Here is a 15381-nt window from a genome sequence, read left to right on the forward strand (position 1 = left end):
TGATGCTCCTTTCCAATAAATATTGATGGTGACATGATGATCGATGCTTGTCTGCCGTTTGACAAACACAAATAATCTCTTTTGTCCATAATTATCTCATCATGTAGGCTATATCTGCGAAGCTGTTGGTTAGAGCGCACATGCCGCTATATAACAAATCAAATTTAATTTCTCACATGCTTCATAAACAACAGGTGTAGACTAACAGAGAAATGCTTACTTACCAACAATGCAGAGAGATAAAAAACAGAAATAGTAGAAACATTTGAATAATAACACAAGGAATAAATAGAAAAATAATAACACAAGGAATAAATACACGAGTAACGATAACTTGGCTATACAGTGCATTCGGAAAATATTCAGACCCCTTTACTTTTTCCACATTTTGTTACGTTACAGCCTTATTCTAAAATGGATCAAATTGTTTTTTTCCCTCATCAATCTACACACAATACCCCATAATTACAAAGCAAAAACTGTTTTTTAGAAAATGTTGCACATTTATGAAACATTAAAAACTGAAATATCATATTTACTTAAGTATTCAGACCCTTTACTCAGTAATTTGTTGAAGCACCTTTGGCAGCAATTACAGCCTCAACTCTTCTTGGGTGTGATGCTACAAGCTTGGCAAACCTGTATTTGGGGAGTTTTTTCCATTCCTCTCAAGCTCTGTCAGGTTGGATGGGGAGCGTCTCTGCACAGCTATTTTCAGGTCTCTCCAGAGATGTTCACTCGGGTTCAAGTCCAGGCTCTGGCTGGGCCACTCAATGACATTCAGAGACTTGTCCCGAAGCCACTCCTGCGTTGTCTTGGCTGTGTGCTTAAGGTCGTTGTCCTGTTGGAAGGTGAACCTTCGCCCCAGTCTGAGGTCCTGAGCACTCTGGAACAGGTTTTCATCAAGGATCTCGCTCTGTACTTTGCTCTGTTCATCTTTGCCTCGATCCTCACAGCATGATGCTGCCACCACCATGCTTCAGGGTTGGTGCCAGGTTTCCTCCAGACGTGACGCTTGGCATTCAAGCCAAAGAGTTCTATCTTGGTTTCATCAGACCAGAGAATCTTGTTTCTCATGGTCTGAGAGCCCTTTAGGTGCCTTTTGGCAAACTCCAAGCGGGATGTCATGTGCCTTTTACTGAGGAGTGGCTTCCGTCTGGCTACTCTACCATAAAGGACTGATTGGTGGAGTGCTGCAGAGATGGTTGTCCTTCTGGAAGGTTCTCCCATTTCCACAGAGGAACTCTAGAGCTCTGTCAGAGTGACCATCGGTTTCTTGGTCACCTCCCTGACCAAGGCCCTTCTCCCCCGATTGCTCAGTTTGGCCGGGCGGCCAGCTCTAGGAAGAGTCTTGGTGGTTTCCAACTTCTTCCATTTAAGAATGATGGAGGACACTGTGTTCTTGGGGACCTTCAATGCTACAGAAATGTGTTGGTACCCTTCCCCAGATCTGTGCCTTGACACAATCCTGTCTCGGAGCTCTATGGACAATTCCTTCGACCTCATGGCTTGGTTTTTGCTCTGACATGCACTGTCAACTGTGGGACCTTATATAGACAGGTGTGTGCCTTTCCAAATCATGTCCAATCAATTTAATTTACGACAGGTAGACTCCAATCAAAGTGTAGAAACATCTCAAGGACGATCAATGGAAACAGGATGCACCTGAGCTCAATTTCGAGTCTCATAGCAAAGGGTCTGAATACTTATTATGTAAATAAGATATTTCAGTTTTTTATTTTTAATACATTTGCAATAATTTCAAAAAACCTGTCATTATGGGGTATTGTGTGTAGATTGCTGATTTTAAATACATTTTAGAATAAGTCTGTAACGTAACAAAATGTGGAAAAAGTCAAGGGGTCTGAATACTTTCCGAAGGTATTGTGTACACGGGGTAACAGTACCGAGTCGATGTGCACGGGTACGAGGTGATTGAGGTAGATATGTACATATAGATAGGGATAGATAATAGACAGTGACAGCAGTGTATGTGATGAGTCAAAAGAGATTAGTGCAAAAAGGGTCAATGCAGATATTCCTGGTAGCTATTGGTTAACTATTTTGGGGGTATAAGCTGTTCAGGGTCCTGTTGGTTCCAGACTTGTTGTGTCTTTACCGCTTGCCGTGTGGTTGCAGAGAGAACAGTCTATGACTTGGGTGGCTGGAGTCTTTGACAATTTGTAGGGCCTTCCTCTGACACCGCCTGGTATAAAGGTCCTGTATGGCAGGGAGCTCGCCCCCAGTGATGTACTGGGCCGTACACACTACCCTCTGTAGCGTCTTGCGGTCGGATGCCAAGCAGTTGCCATACCAAGCAGTGATGCAGCCAGTCAAGATGCTCTCAATGGTGCAGCTGTAGTACATTTTGAGGATCTGAGGGCCCATGACAAATCTTCTCAGCCTCCTGAGGTGGAAGAGGCGTTGTTGTGCCCTCTTCATGACTGTGTTGATGTGTGTGGACCATGATAGTTCCTTAGTGATGTGGACACAGAGGAACTTGAAGCTCTTGACCTGTTCCACAACAGCCCGGTCGATGTGGATGGGGGCATGCTCGGCCCTACGTTTCCTGTAGTCCACGATCAGCTCCTTTGTGTGGTCTGCAAACTTAATGATGGTGTTGGAGTCGTCCACGGCCACGCGGTCATTGGTGAACAGGAAGTACAGGGGGGGACTAAGGGGCCCCGTGTTGAGGGTCAGCGTGACAGATGTGTTGTGGCCTACCCGCACCACCTGGGAGCGGTCCGTCAGGAAGTCCAGTTGCAGAGGGAGGTGTTTAATCCCAGGGTCCTTTGCTTAGTGATGACCTTGGAGGGCACAATGATGTTGAATGCTGAGCTGTAGTCAATGAACAGCATTCTTAGGTAGGTGTTCCTTTTTCCTAAGTGGGAAAGGGTAGTGTGGAGTGCAATATTGCATCATCTGTGGATCTGTTGGGGCTGTATACGAATTGGAGTGGGTCCAGGGTGTCCGGGATTATGGTGTTGATGTGAGCCATGACCAGCCATTCAAAGCATTTCATGGATACAGATTTGAGTGCTACGGGGCGATAGTCATTTAGACAGGTTACCTTGGCATTCTTGGGCACAGGGACTATGGTGGTCTGCTTGAAACATGTACAGTAGGTATTACAGACTTAGTCAGGGAGAGGTTGAAAATGTCAGTGAAGACACTTGCCAGCTGGTCTGCCCATGCTCTGAGTACATGTCCTGGTAATCCGTCTGGCCCTGCGACCTTGTGAATGTTAACCTGTTTAAAGGTCTTGCTCACATCGGCTATGGAGAGCGTAATCACACAGTCATCTGGAACAGCTGGTGCTCTCATGCGTAGTTCAGTGTTGCTAGTCTCGAAGCACGCATTGAGGGTGTTTAGCTCGTGTCACTGGACAGCTCGAGGCTGGGTTTCCCTTTGTAATCCGTGATAGTTTGCGAGCCCTGCCACATCCGCCAAGCATCAGAGCCGGTGTAGTAGGATTAGATCTTGGTCCTGTATTGACGCTTTGCCTGTTTGATGGTTCGTCGGAGGGTGTAGCAGGATTTCTTTTAAGCGTCCGGATTAGTGTCCCACTCATTGAAAGCGGCAGCTCTAGCCTTTAGCTCAGTGCGGGTGTTGCCTGTAATCCATGGCTTCTGGTTGGGATATGTACGCTTCATTTGACCACTTCCGGTACTTCCTGTTTGAGTTTTTGCTTGTTAGCAGTAATCAGGAGGATAGAGTTATGGTCAGATTTGCCAAAACCATCAGTAGAGTTAAAAATGTGATGGAAACCCATTTAACTTTTATTTTTCATTTGGTACATGAGATTTTAATTGCAAAAGTAATTTTTATGTGCATTATGTCATCACGTACAGCCTTTTATCCACAACAAGTACATTTGATGGAAACATCTCTGGTGGGAAAATGTGCATATTGTTTTTATGCCGTTTTTTTTATATTCACATGAAAATCTGTCACCAGTTGGATGGAAACCTTGCTAGAAATTGTGATTTCTCTCTCTGTCCTTTCTCTCGCTCGCTCTCTCTCTTTCTCTCTCATCTCAGCTACTCGTGCTCGGAGGTTTTCCTCAGGTGGAGAGGAGGATGGATGGAATCAAAGTCTTAACAGAGTCAGTATGACACGAATAAATGCTATTCAAAATATTGTTCATTTGTATTTGTGACTGAGAAAGCGTGGACCAATAATAAGGAAATGTTGGCAATATTAATTTTATTTTAAATTCATTATTTCTCAGGATGTGTTATTTCTTTAAAGATTTGAAATGCAGAAAGATTCAGTAAATATCTGTGAGACTAGCATTACTCAACATTGCTTGTTTGTTGTGGGGTAAAAAACAAGGTATGGCTGTGAATATTTCATACATGTTGCCTACAGGGAAAAACAGTGTTCAGCCCTAGACATTATTCATATTGTACTGCTCAAGCCATATTCCTCTCTTTCTTTGTCTCTTTTGCATCTCTCCTTTTCCTTTCACTTCTCTCTCTATCTCGCTCCCCCCTCTCACCCTCTCTCTCTCTCTCTCTCTCTCTCTCTCTCTCTCTCTCTCTCTCTCTCTCTCCCCTCTCTCTCACTCATTCTCTCCCTCTCCCTCTCTTCCCTAGCTCCAAGGTGGTATAGGCCGTATGATTCTGAAGGAGGAGATGAAAGCCAGGTCGGGTTCCTATGACAATGACCCATGGGGCAGCGCCCGAAACTCCCGCACCAACTCCCGTAGCAACTCCCGCAGCGGCAGCAAAGAGGCCCTGCACAACGTGGGCTACAACAACACTGTCAACGGATGTAAGAACACCATTATCCACTTTATATTACAGCTCTGATAAAGATTTAGGACTGGTGCTGAACACCAGTCCATAAACATCACTGTCATCCTTTTATCCACACTGACATAGCATTGAGACTATATTGTGAATCTCAGTGTCGGCAATATTTGACAAGCCAGTTGTTTTCTCTGTTCTCTCATGTGCATTGCTCATCCGGATCCTGGTGCTATATGAATAGCTATGGGGAAGGTGTGTCTGTCCGTCCTTAGCTAGCTCCTCAGCAGCAGTGTGGAGGTTAGAGGAGAGCAGAGTGATAGGGGTCTGAGCCAGACAGAGATGGGAGATGAGTCAGTTAAATCTCAGCCTCTGATGGACTGTCTGACTGACTGGCAAATGCTGTTATGAGAGGAGCCGCTCCATAGTGACTCAGCGGTCCAAAAATATCATAGGTGCATCCCAAATTAGTTAACTCTTAGATGAATTGAAAACCCTCAGGGTTCCCAGATTGTGTATAAATTGAAGTGAGCGCTATGTTGTTATAGTTGAGATCCCCCTCAGGGTTGCCTCTGTACCAAAACACAGGAGGATGAGAGAGAGAGAGAGAGAGAGAGAGAGAGAGAGAGAGAGAGAGAGAGAGAGAGAGAGAGAGAGAGAGAGAGAGAGAGAGAGAGAGAGAGAGAGAGAGAGAGAGAGAGAGAGAGAGAGAGAGAGAGAGAGAGAGAGAGAGAGAGAGAGAGAGAGAGAGAGAGAGAGAGAGAGAGAGAGAGAGAGAGAGAGAGAGAGAGAGAGAGAGAGAGAGAGAGAGAGAGAGAGAGAGAGAGAGAGAGAGAGAGAGAGAGAGAGAGAGAGAGAGAGAGAGAGAGAGATCCAGGGCTCTAAGTATATATCGGGGTTGACAATGAAGAGACTGTAATTGAGTGGTATCAAGAGGAGCTGTGGTGTTCTGGCAGGGCTGGGTTCAGTACAGGTCTACAGTCATAGAAAGGTATCACTATACCTCCCTGAGAGAAACCCTGACCCCTCTAAACCAACAGCACAGTGGGGGGCAGGAGAATGTGGGATTCATCCAACCACACACAAACACCATGCTTCAAGTTGTAGCACATAAACATACCCACCCTGACACACACAGAGGTAATTGAACATTCTGTATATACAGTGCCTTGCAAAAGTATTCAGACCCCTTGGATTTCTTCATATTTTATTGTGTTACAAAGTGGGATTAACTCAGGAACATTCACTGTCTTCTTGGTAAGCAACTCCAATGTAGATTTGGCCTTGTGTTGTAGATTATTGTCCTGCTGAAAGGTGAATTAATCTCCCAGTGTCTGGTGGAAAGCTGACAATCAGGTTTTCCTCTAGGATTTTGCCTGTGCTTACCTCCATCCAGTTTCTTTTTATCCTGAAAAACTCCCCAGTATTTGCCGATGTCAAGCATACCCATACCATGATGCAGCAACCACCATGCTTGAAAATAAGGAGGCACTTACTCAGTGATTTGCTCCAAACATAAGGCTTTGCATTTAGGCCAAAAAGTGTATTTATTATTTTGAACTCTGTAGCTGTTTTAAAATCACCAATGGCCTCATGGTAACATAATAGTTATAATAATAATAATTGGTCATTTAGCAGACGCTCTTATCCAGAGCGACTTACAGGAGCAATTAGGGTTAAGTGCCTTGCTCAAGGGCACATCGACAGATTTTTCACCTAGTCGGCTCGGGGATTAGAACCAGCGACCTTTCGGTTACTGGCACAACTCTCTTAACCACTAAGCTACCTGCCGCCCTACATCCCTGAACATCCCTGAACAGTTCCATCCCTATCCTGCAGCTCAGTTCAGAAGGACGACTGCATCTTTGATTTGTCTGGGTGGTTTAATACATCATCCACAGCATATTTATTAACTTGACCATGCTTAAAGATGTAGTCAATGTCGGATTTCTTATTGTTACCCATCTATCTACCAATCACTGCCCTTCTTTTTGAGGCTTTTGAAAAGCTCCCTGGTCTTTGTAGTTGAATCTGTGCTTGAAATTCCATACTTGACTGAGGGACCTATATAATTGTTCTTCCACTTTGACATTGCTGACTATTTTGTGTAGATTGATGACAAAAATGACAATGAAATCCATTTGAATCCCACTTCGTAACACAATAAAATGTGAAGAAATCCAAGGGGTCTGAATACTTTTGCAAGGCACTGTAGCAAGACATGCACAATGCTGCACATCCCAACACACACACACACATATACACACAACCTTGGCCTTCAGCCCCTCTCCCTGATTACACTGCATACGAAGCCAGCACAGGAGAGAAATCTGATACACTGTGACCAACTGACCCTGTTTATCTATCATAGCAGTTTATCATCTCTCATCTCTAATGACAACACACAGGCAGGCAGAGAGCAGAGCAGTGAGGAAACGGTCCACTTCCTCATAGAGCTGAGACTGTGTCGTAGGTAGCCATATGTTTCTGGCTGCACACTTACATCGAGCCTCCTCTCTCCTCCTTACTCATCACATTAAGTGTATGTTTGCATGTTAGGGTGTGGAAACGAGAGTGAGAGAGCAAGAAGGAGAGGGAGAATGTGTGTTTTGTTGTGTACTGCAGGGCGTACATACATATGACTTCCCCCACCGCCCCACTCCAGTTGAAGGCTTATGTCCCTCTTCCTGTTTTATTGATGAGTCATAAAAGCTGCCGCCATGTTTAATGGATGTTGTCATTCTCTTTGGGGAAAGTGAGAACACAACCAGCAACAGCACCAGCCAGCCATACTGACTCATATGATGCACATGAAAGCTTTCTAAAGGAGCCATTGATCTGGGTGATTAACCTGACTGTTGGGTGACGTCCCAAATGGCACCCTTTTCCCTATATTGTGCGGTACTTTTGACCAGGGCCCATGGTCAAACGTAGTGCACTATATAAGGAATAGGGTGCCAATTGGGACTCACCCTTTAATATACATATTGTGGGGAGATTAAATGGTTATTGTTCTCACTGAACCCACTTTCATTTAAGTCCTCCTTGTTGTATATCTCTTGTATTCTTGTTATATGGGTTAAGTCCTACTAGGACCAAACAGTGGCATTGTTCTTACAGACCTCTTCCATCTCTCCATCCTCACTGTAATCCATGAGAAGCTGTGTCATACTATAGCTCCTAGAACATTGTTTCTCTCAAACTTGTGAACCGCAGCTGCTATGTGTTTGGTATCTTTCATCATTGTCATGACCCTGGATTCAAGACTGATTGTATCAGGAGGGTCTTTCAAGATTCTGTTGAGAAACCGTTATAGGATCTTTATGAGACCAGATGAGAACACTTAACCGTGCATCTCTACAAGCAGAGGCTGTATCTAACCATGTCAACTCTCTCGCTCTCTCCCCCCTGCTCGCTCTCGCTCTCTCTCTGTCTCTCTCTCTCTCTCTCTCTCTCTCTCTCTCTCTCGCTCTCTCTCTCTCTGTCTCTCTCTCTGTGTCTCTCTCTCTGTGTCTCTCTCTCTCTCTCTCTCTGTCTCTCTCTCTCTGTGTCTCTCTCTCTCTCTCTCTCTCTCTCTCTCTCTCTCTCTCTCTCTCTTTCTCTCTCTCTCTCTCTCTCTCTTTCTCTCTTTCTCTGTCTCTATCTCTCTCTGTCTCCAACTATATATCGCTCTCTCTGCAGCTCCCACCAGATCCCACTACAATGCAGGCAGTGGTGAGTGATGTGACTCAGTGTCCTACTGTGCCTTGTCTGTCTGTCTGTACAGAGCTGAGGGTCATCACAAGGGGACAGTAGAGTTACATCAGTGTATGAAAAATGAGCTCTTTAGCCATGTCACTTATCTGATATTGATTGATTCATTCCACTCTGACCCTGTTTGTTCTCTGTATGTTACAATGATCATGACAATGACAACAAATGCCATTTTAAGAGCATGAAATCAATTATGCTCATAGTTGTTAACAAAAGGATTACAAATAATGCATGTTGCATGGTAGAGGTTGAAAATAACAATGTAAGATACAGTACATATTCTGCTACATAATGGCTTTTGATCCAGGCTTTGCCATTTCTTTGTAATGTCATTGCCTGTAAATGAAAATTACAAAGAGAGACAAAGACAGGGATTCTCCATTGTGTTTGCTCTTAGCGCCCCCTGTTGTCTCTTATACAGACCTGCATGTGTTCCCTGTTAGAAACACTAATTGCCCCATCCCTCACTGAGTGTTTCCACTGATGTGTGCTGTGTTCTGCTGGGACCCAGTGTGTGGGTGTGTTGTAGCTCACAGGCTGAACGGTAGGGATGCTTGTGTTTGCTCACTTTCAGACTCCTTCGTCGCCAAGTCATCCTCGTTGCCAGGGTACGGCAGGAACGGACTGCACAGAGTGAGTTCTCTGAGGGTGGGGGGAGTGACGGGGTCACAGGGTATGGGGGTTGAAATGGGCCCTGTGGACCCAAATCTGCTCAAGACCAATACCTTGTGGCTATGGCCTGATGTGTATGAAAATGTATGCACTCACTAACTGTAAGTCACTCTGGATAAGAGTGTCTGCTAAATGACTAAAATGTAATGTGGGCTTTGTTTATCTTTAAAATAATTGTACTTGTTGTCTGTCTCTTTCAGCCCCAGAGTGCGGATTATTTCCAGTACGACAGCAGCAATGCAGTGAACTGGGGAATCAGAGGTTAGCGAGAATGGGTTCACCTTTCGATATCATGCCTTGAATACAAAATACATAATCAATGAGAATATGAATAAATGTGATGATCAGTTACTTTTCTCTCTTTTTCTACAGAATACAAGGTAAGATGTTATGCAAATTCAGGAACAAACTGACCATCACTAAACCAAAGGTAAACTGACAGTAGAGAACAGTAGAACAGAAAAGAGGAAATTGAGCCTAATAAGAAAGGAACAGTGAGAGCATCTTCCCACTGATCTGCTGCTTTGTCTCTGAGAGGAAGTCTGGGGGGTTTGTTGTCAGAGGAAGTACAGGTGAATGTATTACCCAGGCAAACGTCTGTGAGTCGTTGACAATAGGATGGGCAGCATTGCTTTGTCTGCGTCTGGTGTGAAAATCTAAACACGTTGAATGTTTTGCTCATAACCACAGTATGTCCAGTGGTGTAAGGTACTTAAGGTAAAATACATTAAAGTACTACTTAAGTAGTTTTTTGGGGTATCTGTACTTTACTTTACTATGTATATTTTTGACTACTTTTACTTTTTACTCCATACATTTTCCCTGACTCCCAAAAGTATTTGTTACATTTTGAATGCTTAGCAGGACAGGAAAATGGTCCAACTCACGCACTTATCAAGAGAACATCCCTGGTCATCCCTACTGCCTCAGATCTGGAGGACTCACTACATTTACAATTACATTTTAGTCATTTAGCAGACGCTCTTATCCAGAGCGACTTCTAAACACAAATGCTTTGTTTGGAAAAGATGTCTGCGTGTTGTAGTACATTTTTTAAACAATAAAATTGTGCCGTCTGGTTTGCTTAATATAAGCAATTTGAAATTATTTATACTTGTACTTTTACTTTTGATACTTAAGTATATTTTTGCAATCAATTTACTTTTGATACTTAAGTATATTTAAAACCAAATACTTTTATACTTCTACTCAAGTAGTATTTTACTGGGTGACTATCACTTTTACTTGAGTTATTTTCTATTAAGGTATCTTTACTTTTACTCAAGTATGACAATTAGGTACTTTTTCCACCACTGAGTATGTCACTCCTCCCTCAGATCTACCCATATGACGTGTTGGTGGTCACCATAAGGGGGCGCAACCAGCCCCCCAATGATGTGGACAGAGCCAGACTAGAGGTGAGTTTCTCTCAGCTTTGTAAACCTGCAAGTAATGAAAACCTCTCACTGTACATACTATGGAGCAAGTCGATTGTATTTCTATTTCTGAGATGGTTATGACAATATCACCCCAACAACACTAATATATGTGTGTAATCTCTCTCTGCCAGCGCCACCTGTCTCCTGAGGAGTTCTACCGGGTGTTTAGGATGACTATGGCTGACTTTGACCGGCTGGCACTGTGGAAGAGAAACGAGCTGAAGAAACAAGTCAGGCTGTTCTGAAAGGACTGGAGTGTAGAAGCTCAGTGTAGCAGCCTGCTGGGCTTAACGTTAAAGACGCCCGAGTCCTCACTGAGAGACGTAATAACCAGTCTGGATAGTCCGCCACACTGGCCAGAGCCACAGCAGAACCAGAACTAGAACCAGCATGGTTCTAGCCATAGACATATAATTCATTCTAATTCTCTGATTCTATGGTTCCATCACATGCTCTGGGCCAGAGCAACCCATCCAGCCTGAGTCTATACATCAATAATATCTCTCTGGAGAAAGTGGACTAACATACTACTGCTCCTCCCAAGATACGTCTGTCTGTGGAAACCTACATCTGCAGAGAGGACTAGACCAGGCTAGTTCTGCTTATGCTTTCAGTATTATGTGTTTGTTTTATTATTATGAGTTTAACTATAGTTTATGGCTGTCGTGTCATGAGTTTATAGCATCTTTGAACCCTCTTCTAGGTTGCAGGTTTGGAAAGCTCTGAGACATTGCCTTATGTTCAAGCAGGAAAGAGAACACCAGCAAACTGTCCAAACAGAACGTGCAACCAGATTAACCCTGTCTTTCCTTTCTTTACTCTAAAAATATTGTTTCATTCACAGCCTTTTTTTTAACAGTGAGACTAAAACGTTATTTCTTTATAGAGCGAGGGTTCACCTCGGAGTGAAAGGCTAGATTGATATATTGTGGTAGCGTACAGTTCAATAAAATGAGTGGACTATATTGTATGTTTACAGAAAAGCCAAAGTAATATTATTATGTTAAGAAATTATTATTTTAATGATTTAGTCAAATTCATAAACAGACTGAATGCATGTTTCCAGAAATGTTTCCCATGTGAGTATACAGTTAATTGGGAAAGTATTCAAACCCCTTGACTTCTTCCGCATTTTATTACGTTACAACCTTATTCTAAAATGGATAACATTCATGTTTTTCCTCATCAATCTACACACAATATCCCATAATAACAAAGCGAAAACAGACATTTTTGCACATTTATTTTAAAAAATGAAACAGAAATACCTTATTTACATACAACTGTGGTCGGATGTTTACATACATCTTAGCCAAATACATTTAAACTCAGTCTTTCACAATTCCTGACATTTAATCCTAGTATAGATTCCCTGTCTTGGGTCAGTTAGGATCACCACTTTATTTTAAGAATGTGAAATGTCAGAATAATAGTAGAGAGAATTATTTATTTCAGATTTTATTTATTTCATCACATTCCCAGTGGGTCAGAAGTTTACATGCACTCAATTAGTATTTGTTGGCATTGCCTTTAAATTGTTTCACTTGGGTCAAACGTTTCGTGTAGCCTTCCACAAGCTTCCCACAATAAGTTGGGGGAATTTTGGCCCATTCCTCCTGACAGAGCTGGTGTAACTGAGTCAGGTTTGTAGGCCTCCTTGCTCGCACATGCTTTTTCAGTTCTGCCCACAAATGTTCTATAGGATTGAAGTCTGGGCTTTGTGATGGCCACTCCAACACCTTGACTTTGTTGTCCTTAAGCCATTTTGCCACAACTTTGGAAGTATGCTTGGACCCATTTGCGACCAAGCTTTAACTTCCTGACTGATGTCTTGAGATGTTGCTTCAATATATCCACATAATTTTCCTTCCTCATGATGCCATCTATTTTGTGAAGTGCACCAGTCCCTCCTGCAGCAAAGCACCCCCACAGCATGATGCTGCCACCCCCGTGCTTCACGGTTGGGATGGTGTTCTTCGGCTTGCAAGCTCCCTCTTTTTCCTCCAAATATAACGATGGTCATTAAACTGTTCTGCCTGCGGTTATGGAACCCCTACCTGTCCCAGACCTGCTGTTTTAAACTCTAATGATCGGCTATGAAAAGCCAACTGAGATTTATTCCTGATTATTATTTGACCATGCTTGTCACTTATGAACATTTTTGAACATCTTGGCATGGTTCTGTTATAATCTCCACCCGGCACAGCCAGAAGAGGACTGGCCACCCCTCATAGCCTGGTTCCTCTCTAGGTTTCTTCCTAGGTTTTGCCTTTCTAGGGAGTTTTTCCTAGCCACCGTGCTTCTACACCTGCATTACTAGCTGTTTGGGGTTTTAGGCTGGGTTTCTGTACAGCACTTCGAGATATTAGCTGATGTAAGAAGGGCTATATAAAATAAAATTGATTGATTGATTGATTGATTGATTATGGCCAAACAGTTATATTTTTGTTTCATCAGACCAGAGATTACATTTCTCCAAAAAGTACGATCTTTGTCCCCATGTCCAGTTGCAAACCGTAGTCTGACTTTTTTATGGCGGTTTTGGAGCAGTGGCTTCTTCCTTGCTGAGCAGCCTTTCAGGTTATGTCGATATAGGACTCGTTTTACTGTGGATATAGATACTTTTGTACCTGTTTCCTCCAGCATCTTCATAAGGTCATTTGCTGTTGTTCTGGGATTGATTTGCACTTTTCGCACAAAAGTACGTTCATCTCTAGGAGACAGAACGCGTCTCCTTCCTGAGCGGTATGACGGCTGCGTCCCATGGTGTTTATACTTGCGTACTATTGTTTGTACAGATGAACGTGGTACCTTCAGGCGTTTGGAAATTGCTCCGAAGGATGAACCAGACTTGTGGAGGTCTACCATTTTTTTTCTGAGGTCTTGGCTGCTTTCATTTGATTTTCCCATGATGTCAAGCAAAGAGGCACTGAGTTTGAAGGTAGGCCTTGAAATACATCCACAGGTACACCTCCAATTGACTCAAATGATGTCAATTAGCCTACCAGAAGCTTATAAAGCCATGACATCATTTTCTGGAATTTCCCAAGCTGTTTAAAGGCACAGTCAACTCTGTTTATGTAAACTTCTGACCCACTGGAATTGTGATACAGTGAATTATAAGTGAAATAATCGGTCTGTAAACAATTGTTGGAAAAGTTACTTGTGTCATGCAAAAAGTAAATGTCCTAACCGACTTCCCAAAACTATAGTTTGTTAACAAGACATTTGTGGAGTGGTTGAAAAACAAGTTTTAATGACTCCAACCTAAGTGTATGTAAACTTCCGACTTCAACTGTAAGTATTCAGAGACTTTGCTATGAGAATCGAAATTGAGCTCAGGTGCATCCTGTTTCCATCGATCATCCTTGAGTCCACCTGTGGTAAATTCAATTGAATGGACATGATTTGGAAAGGCACACACCTGTCTATATAACGTCTCACAGTGCATGTCAGATATATGGCTGTAACGTAACAAAATGTGGAAAAAGTCAAGGGGTCTGAATACTTTCCGAATGCACTGTAAGACCAGGCTCTTGCCTACATAATGAAAGTTCATTGATTTACTGTACTAAATTGATGGAAAGGATCTAAACAACTTAATGTGAGTATTGGAGTTTTTAGTATTCTCAATTTCAATTGATCCAAGGGGCATGTAATTTACAGTGATGGAATATCATGTTATAATTGGATATTGAATTGTATTTAGAGCTGAGATTGTATTTAGGATAACAGCTGACCTGTGAGTCATGGGGAGACTTGACCTGATTCTAACTCAACACATAGAGATAGAAATGAATAACATGGAATCTGAACTGCTTCTAAATACATATGGGGAGGAAAGTGGATTGAAGGGATTGGTGACCAGAGGTCTGGATACAGATGAATTAGTGGTATGGATCTGAATTAGATTACAACTGAAAGGGATTGAATGGAATCTTCCCTTAACAATACAATGTGAGGAGGGAAGGAATAGAGGTGAGGGAATTTTGTAGATGTTGAAGTGGAATTGATTTGATGGAATTGTCCTGATTGGTCTGTGTTGACGCCGGTCCAAATGACAACCAGTGTTGCTGTGCTGAAGCTTACACTATAGTGTACATACAGTAGAACTAAGAATTCTCCTGTTGGTTTTTGAAGAAGTGACTCATAGTTATCCAATAGATTATCCAATATTGTTGGTACATTATATACATGCAAAACTGTCCCTTTTCTTTTCAGTTTTATTTGAATGGTCTGTTATGAGGCTGTGTGTCAGAGGAAATAATAGTTCTGATTGTTAGTGTATGGAGCACTGCCTTTATCAGACTGTAATATTAGTCATGCTGACTAGCAGTCATCTAGTATAACTACTCTTACTGCCATCTTTGTAATGGCTGTTTGTTTTATTGATTAGTGTCTGTGTGTGTGTGTGTGTCACAAGATATCATAGACATTTACAATACTAACAATACTGTCAATAATGTACAAACAGTACTTCCAGAATTCACAATCTCATCTTTTAATCGACATTAATTATAAAAGCTTTGGGCAACTTTTACATTTATGTTTTCATTTTGTAACTGTACAAAGTAATCTGCTTATTATTTATTTCCCTGCCAGAACTACTGCCCAATAAATTATGTACATATTGTATTTAAATAAATGCAGTTTACATGTTAATAAATGTCTGTGTTGATTGTGCAATGGTGATGTCATCATGTGTAGTACCACAGTAGCCAATAGGATTCGCTGTATATTCGCTTAGGTGTCTGTGAGCGCGAGCA

General features: G+C 42.4%; 1 protein-coding gene across 4 annotated transcripts in view; it reads left to right on the forward strand.

Annotated features, from left to right (window-relative positions):
* Positions 1–11767, forward strand: part of LOC121574061 (actin-binding LIM protein 3) — a 113246-nt gene extending 101479 nt beyond the window's left edge. For all 4 annotated transcript variants that reach the window (XM_041886624.1, XM_041886625.1, XM_041886626.1 and 1 more), the window contains 8 exons: positions 4041–4105; positions 4599–4776; positions 8433–8465; positions 9079–9137; positions 9377–9437; positions 9549–9556; positions 10514–10594; positions 10747–11767. In XM_041886624.1, the coding sequence (XP_041742558.1) occupies positions 4041–4105; positions 4599–4776; positions 8433–8465; positions 9079–9137; positions 9377–9437; positions 9549–9556; positions 10514–10594; positions 10747–10860 (599 nt within the window). In that variant the 3' untranslated portion in view covers positions 10861–11767. The remainder of the gene's footprint in view (positions 1–4040; positions 4106–4598; positions 4777–8432; positions 8466–9078; positions 9138–9376; positions 9438–9548; positions 9557–10513; positions 10595–10746) is intronic.
* Positions 11768–15381: the final 3614 nt, after the last annotated feature.

The sequence above is a fragment of the Coregonus clupeaformis genome, chromosome 9 (assembly GCF_020615455.1).
Source record: "Coregonus clupeaformis isolate EN_2021a chromosome 9, ASM2061545v1, whole genome shotgun sequence".
In the NCBI taxonomy this organism is placed as follows: domain Eukaryota; kingdom Metazoa; phylum Chordata; class Actinopteri; order Salmoniformes; family Salmonidae; genus Coregonus; species Coregonus clupeaformis.